Source organism: Falco peregrinus, chromosome 4 (genome assembly GCF_023634155.1).
Source record: "Falco peregrinus isolate bFalPer1 chromosome 4, bFalPer1.pri, whole genome shotgun sequence".
NCBI lineage: Eukaryota > Metazoa > Chordata > Aves > Falconiformes > Falconidae > Falco > Falco peregrinus.
Window position 1 is genome coordinate 43,914,474 of NC_073724.1, and position 6,000 is coordinate 43,920,473.

The window sequence follows — 6,000 nt, forward strand, 5'->3', positions numbered from 1 at the left end:
CCCATCAATGCTTCCCCTTCCAAATTCAGGACAAGACAAGAGATGCCCAGCATAGTGGTCTTTGCCGGCCCTTGAACACCCTCCAGCACTGCACAATGTCATGAAGAGTTTTATACTAAGGTCCCAAATCAACATAACTACATCAGCTAGGCACCTTACCTGTGCTAACAAAGTGGTACAATTCAATTCTGGCATGATCTCTGATCCCAAGTGCATCCTTAAGCACTTTTTTACCCACTCGCCTGTTGAAGTAAGCTGTGCAAATGCCTTGTTCACCCAGTCTTATCCTACCTTTGTTAAATAAAATGTCCTGTCATAGTCACCAATCCTACTTTATAACCTTTTCTAACATGAGGTCTCAAATAGCATGGAGCTTCCTTCACGTGGGAACTGAAACTTGAAAATCATCATCATTGAGGGTATCTGTGTTGGAGTGTTGTGAAGGCAAATTGCTTTTGCTTTAGTGGAAGTTATGATTCATGAGAAAATGTATACGGCTATCATAATAAATAAAAATAAATGCTCCCTTTTTGGTAGAATGTGTTGCTTATGGTAAATATCAGAGTAAGTTACTTTTAGCACTTGTTTACAAATATTTATTGACGCTAATATTTTCTTAAATTTACTGTACTAAATAATTCATTAGAGGGTTGGCCACTCAGAAAAAAAAGACTGAGGTAGCTCTGGCTTAAATTGCTGCATTCAGATTTGACTGGATGTTTATTGTTTGTGTACAAACTCAATGTTCCTAAATACAGCAAATTTCTCTTTTTAAAAAATGCATCAGAAAACTATAGTTTTGCATGAATGCATGAATTATTTAACATGCTCATTTGCCATGTTCATGCACTTGAAAGGTTTGCTTTCATTACTTATAAGGCACATACACAGCTGAAAAGAGGTAATTAGAGCATCAAAGGCAATGAACCATCCTGAAACTTCATAATGCTTTGCCTGAAAAAGATCATCATTCAGCTGAATAGGAAGAAACAAAAAAAAATGTCTGCACAGTTGTATCCAGAAGGATGAGAACAAAAGTCTTTCCAGGTAGCTCTATATTTATGGCAAGAGGCTTTTAATCTTCTCATAAATACCTTCAGAACTGATGTAGGAAAGGCCAAAGTGAACCCCTGTGGTTACATTTCAAAGCCTGTGTTTTCAAGTCAGAAACACATTAGTGCTTATAAATGAAAGACTTTTTTCATCCTATGAGACTGTTTCAATCCTAGTAAAGAAGAAAAAGTTCCATTCTCAACATTTTTCTTTTCCAGTTATTTTAATAATCTGCTTTGTTTTATAAACAGTTGCAGGGAAAGATGCTTCTTGCAGATAAGAAGGAGCAGTGGCACTTTCTATGATAGGAAAATGTGTACATCATATCAAATAGAGTGCTCTGTGTAAGCCATGTCAGAGATTGTGCATTGTGTATCCAGCTTTGGAGAACAAGTTACACTCTCTGGTTTCTCATTACCGCAATCCTGTTGGAACTTCGCCCCCAGACATTTAGAAAATTGCAGTAAAATGACTGCATATTGTTTACACAGATTATTGACTATGCTTTCTTATGTAGATTTAGGGAGGAAAAAAAGGCATTTTTTTACATAGACTGAAGGTCTTAAATACACATGAGAAATGTCTAGACAGCAGCTTCATCTCTATAAGGTTCAACACTCGTATTTTTTATAGTTCATGCATGTCCATCACTCTCAAGAAGTAGCAATGTGTTGAGATACAGAAGTGGCTCTCTGAGGCAACCATGGGGGACTGCCAATGAGCCATGCTCCAGCTTCTGCTCCACACCGGCTCCTTCCTGGAAAGTCGACCAGAAAATGCAGTAGTAAGAGAGAAGGCATGTGAAATGACCTGGCTGGTCTTAATAAAGCAGTGGGCATTGTGCCACCTGGCAGCAGGCTGTCATTGCCGGTGTTAAGGGTGACAGACATCTTCAGGAGAAGGCCTGTTCTTGCGGGAAGTAGGAATGGGGGTGCAGTGCAGAAAACTGGTCCTCTTCTGCTGGGGCTGAGGGACCCCTATTTCACATGGGGGGCAACTGTGGGAGCATGAGAGGAACTGCCTTCTGTCCCCAGCAATCTCTCCCCACCTCTGACAAGAGGGAAATATAATACTTAGGTATTATAGTTAGTCATAAAGTTTTCACGCCTACTCTTGCAATCTCAGAAGTGTGCTTCACTGCCCGCCTTCGCTGGGGCCCTGACAGTAATAACCTACACCTGAGGCAGCCAAACGAAGGCCCTCACCACCTTCGTTAGCGGGCAGAGACAGGTATGTGGGGGCAGCATCATTTGCTCCTACACTCTTGTCTCTGCCCCATGGGGAGGAGTGGGTAGCGATAAAGCTCCTTATTTAGGATACTGCAATGCTGCAAAAGATACAGCCACAGGGAGCAAGTGATACAAGCGTTTCCCATCCAGGCTGTATCCTCCCTGCAGCGTGCAGGGAATGGTCTTTGAAGAAAACTGCCCCCACAACTGCATTTTGGAAGGACTTGGTCCAAAAGGGAACCCAGCAGCAAAGTAATGGGATGCAGTGTGGGCGTCCAGGGCATTGGAATCTGGGCACCAAGGGGTCAGCAAAGCTGTTGGGCAGCATAGACGTACCCATGGGCATCTCAGTTCAATGCCTGTAGTTAAGTGGAGCGAGTGGGTGCCTGCCTGTGCCTGCCAGTTCATGTGTCCGTATCCTGATGTACTTTACTCCAGCAGCAGGTACGCTGCTGTCTCAGCTGAAATAGGTCTCATACACAGAATGCGTTTGGCATGAAAGGTACTGTAGAAAAATAAGGTAAATGAGTAAAACAAATTGTCGTTACCACAATTAATTTTTCAAGTGGCAATCAGTATGATTATAAGCACAAACCTCCCCTCTCTCTCCAACCTTACATAAATGTTGCCGCATTGCATGTCATCTTGAGATACGTACATCTTATTCTGTGGGGGTTAAATACTATGTACCATGCATCTCTGTTGGAGATGTAGCTAGAATAAAACATATGGTGTCAGACAGTGTCTGGGGGATTTCTGTAGGAAAAAGCAGTCATTCTGTCCAAATGGAGCTTCTCGGCAATTCTCTCCCTGTGACCTGAAATTATGGATAGAGCAGATGCTGTTAGTCTTTTAGGTAAGATTTGCAGTGGCTTGATTTACATGAGAAATCAAAGGACCTGTTTTATTTTAGAGCATTGGACAGCTTTTAGCTTGGTTAGGAAAAACAAAATTGCTATACATTGTTTTATTATGAAGAAATGCTTTCCTGTTCTATTGTTTATGCCACTGGCACAGGTCAGCCTTAATTTCTGCTGCTGTAAATAGCTCACGTAGACAGAGGTGTAGTAGTGGCAAGAGTCTTCTATTTTAAACATTCAGGATGCATCCCATGTGTAGATGACTGTCTATAGAAGAGACTATGGTTTTGATATGAGCCATGAAAAGGAAGCTATATACCTGCAGAGGCCTGTAAAGGGGGGGGGAATACTGTTCTTCAGTGCACTCATAACAGTGCTTTTTTTTTTTCATATATATGTGAGGTTACACCATCAAATACTTTCAGCAGGGAATGTCATTATGTCCCTGATTGCCTCTCATTTCCTTGAAGTACCTTTATGAATGCCTAACAGGCAGGCCTAGAATAAATAAGCCAATCTAATTTCTGTAGCAGGTCTAATACATGTGAAGATAAATGAAAGGTAACATTCACCCCTGCCTATTTCCAGGCAGAAGGTCCAAGACACCTGTTTGAATTCAGTAGCTTTGCAAAGGCAAATCCTCTGGACTGAGTAGGCTGCCATCATCAGGCTCACATAGAAATGCCCAGGAATCAGGGGAAATAATGAGTAAGGGGTTTCCTTGACAATACAGAACAGAACGGAGGGTTGATGCAAGAGCTAGGGTGCCAGCCCCCATGCATTTTCTAGCTCAAAACAGTGGCATATTGATGGCCATAGTGGAAACAAATCATTACTAATTTAAACACAATGGCAGGTAAATGCCACTATATTAGGACAAGAATCTTCTTGTGTTTTATTCAGAAATCTCTTCAAAACTATAGCCTAACCACTGATGCATCCATTTTAAATGATTTGGTTATTCTACTCTAGACTGGGGGTCATCAATTGCAATTGTGAAGGGTTTCATTTAAAATGGAAAAGAAGAAAAGGAAATCTACCACCTCCACATTTTCCACATTTTTACAAATGAAAACTGAGACCTTTTCTGTTAAGATTTTGTGAAAAACGTCCTAGTCTTTTCATTTTGTCTTCTTCATGCTGTGAGTGCTTGTAAAAGACATAGCACTTCTTATTATAGTCATTCTATTATAAAAACAAATATCAATAGTGAATTCTTATGGGTCTGCCCAGAAGGAGGTTGTTGACTCTTGACTCTGTAAGATCATGGCATAGTAAATGGCTGACCAACAATATATCAACTACAAGTGCTGCAGCTGGATTGATTACAGATACTCCTCTTTGGTGGCCAAATCCAGCACCTTGACTCCCCCAGCCAGTAGGTGAACATAACACAGCACATGACCGTAAGTAAGGACTTATTTTTCACTTTTGCCTCTGCAGGTGATCTCATGCATTTGCCACCCTACCTTAGGATGGATTTTTTATTGAACCGTGGTGTGCAGGGCACGAGCAGAGACCTGGGTTTGGGGCAAGCCTGCTTGGAGCCGCAGAAAAGCCGAACCTTGAAGCGTCCCACTGTCCTGGAGCCGATACCCATGGAGACATCCTCCACAAGAGAAGTACAGTCATGGCAACCTGGTGCTGTGGCAACGTTACCTCAGCGAGAAGGAGCTGAGCTAGGACAGGCAGCAAAAATGAGCAGCTCCCAAGAATCCCTGCTGGACTCCCGGGGCCACTTGAAAGGAAACAATCCCTACGCAAAATCTTACACCCTGGTATAACAAAAAGAGCATGGCTGGACAGTGGCTGTAAATATTTACACTGAAAAAAAAATCCAATGAAAGCTACCTTTTTTTTATTGAATTCCAATATTTATAATTAAAGAAGAAGATTGCCAAAATATTTGACAAAAAAAAATAATAATATGAACAACAGACAGTGCAAAGACTCTCTTGCTTTTTTTCTGTCTGAGTGTGAGCTTCATCTGACTGGACATCTGAATTTTTGGGTAAAAGAGTCCAGTTTTCTGATCTTCACAAGCGTTTGTTTTTACTGATTTTCTACGAAGTGCATGGAGACTTAACTAAAACATTTTAACTGGATGTTCCATCAGACAAGAATCAAAAGGGAAAAAATCACAAAAAAAAAATCACCCTATTTGTGAGTTCAGCAGGAGCATTGATTTGGAAAAAACAAAAAGTCTTGTCATGTTTGCACTTTTTTTTTAAAATTAGAAAATGGGTCCTTAATCGTTTTTTGTTGTCAGTTAGGATGAGTGATGTCAATGGAGTGAGGGGGTTGATTTGTTTGGGTTTTTTTTTTAATATTAATTTAATGAGACACTCTTTGCATTTTGTCTATGCGAAATAAAAGGGTCTTCTGCCTTTATTTGTGACGTCTGCTTCCATTGCCTTCTGCTGTACTTGGTTTTCCGTAAGTGTAATAGCCATGTCAAAACAGCACTCTGAACAATGTCTTCTTGTACCTTGGGCAGAAAAGGAAAGGAGGGTCATACCTTTAGAAAAAAACTGGGGTTCACTTACCTACACCTTTTTTTACTACCATGGGGCAAAGACCCAGAACGACACAAGTCCCGAGTGCTCTGGATCAAACTCACCTGGGACTCTCTGCATTCACTTTATCTGCAACCAGGAGGCTTTTGATCAGCTTCAGTATTTTTTGGATCAGAAGAAATGTGTTGATGTTACTTTACTTATTCCTTAGGAATGGACCTTTAGTCCGTTTGGGAGCAGTATTCACAAAAGTTAGTCACCTACGTAAGGATTGGGGGGGAAAAACAGCTTTTCCCATAATGGGAGAAAGGGGAGGAAAAAGTTATCCCTGGTCTAAGATCA

General features: G+C 41.1%; 1 protein-coding gene across 1 annotated transcript in view; it reads left to right on the forward strand.

Moving 5' to 3' along the window:
• The window catches only part of DSCAM (DS cell adhesion molecule), a 470,739-nt gene extending 465,206 nt beyond the window's left edge, over positions 1-5,533 (forward strand). The window contains exon 33 of the mRNA XM_055802403.1: positions 4,586-5,533. Within this exon, the coding sequence (XP_055658378.1) occupies positions 4,586-4,926 (341 nt within the window). The 3' untranslated portion in view covers positions 4,927-5,533. The remainder of the gene's footprint in view (positions 1-4,585) is intronic.
• Positions 5,534-6,000: the final 467 nt, after the last annotated feature.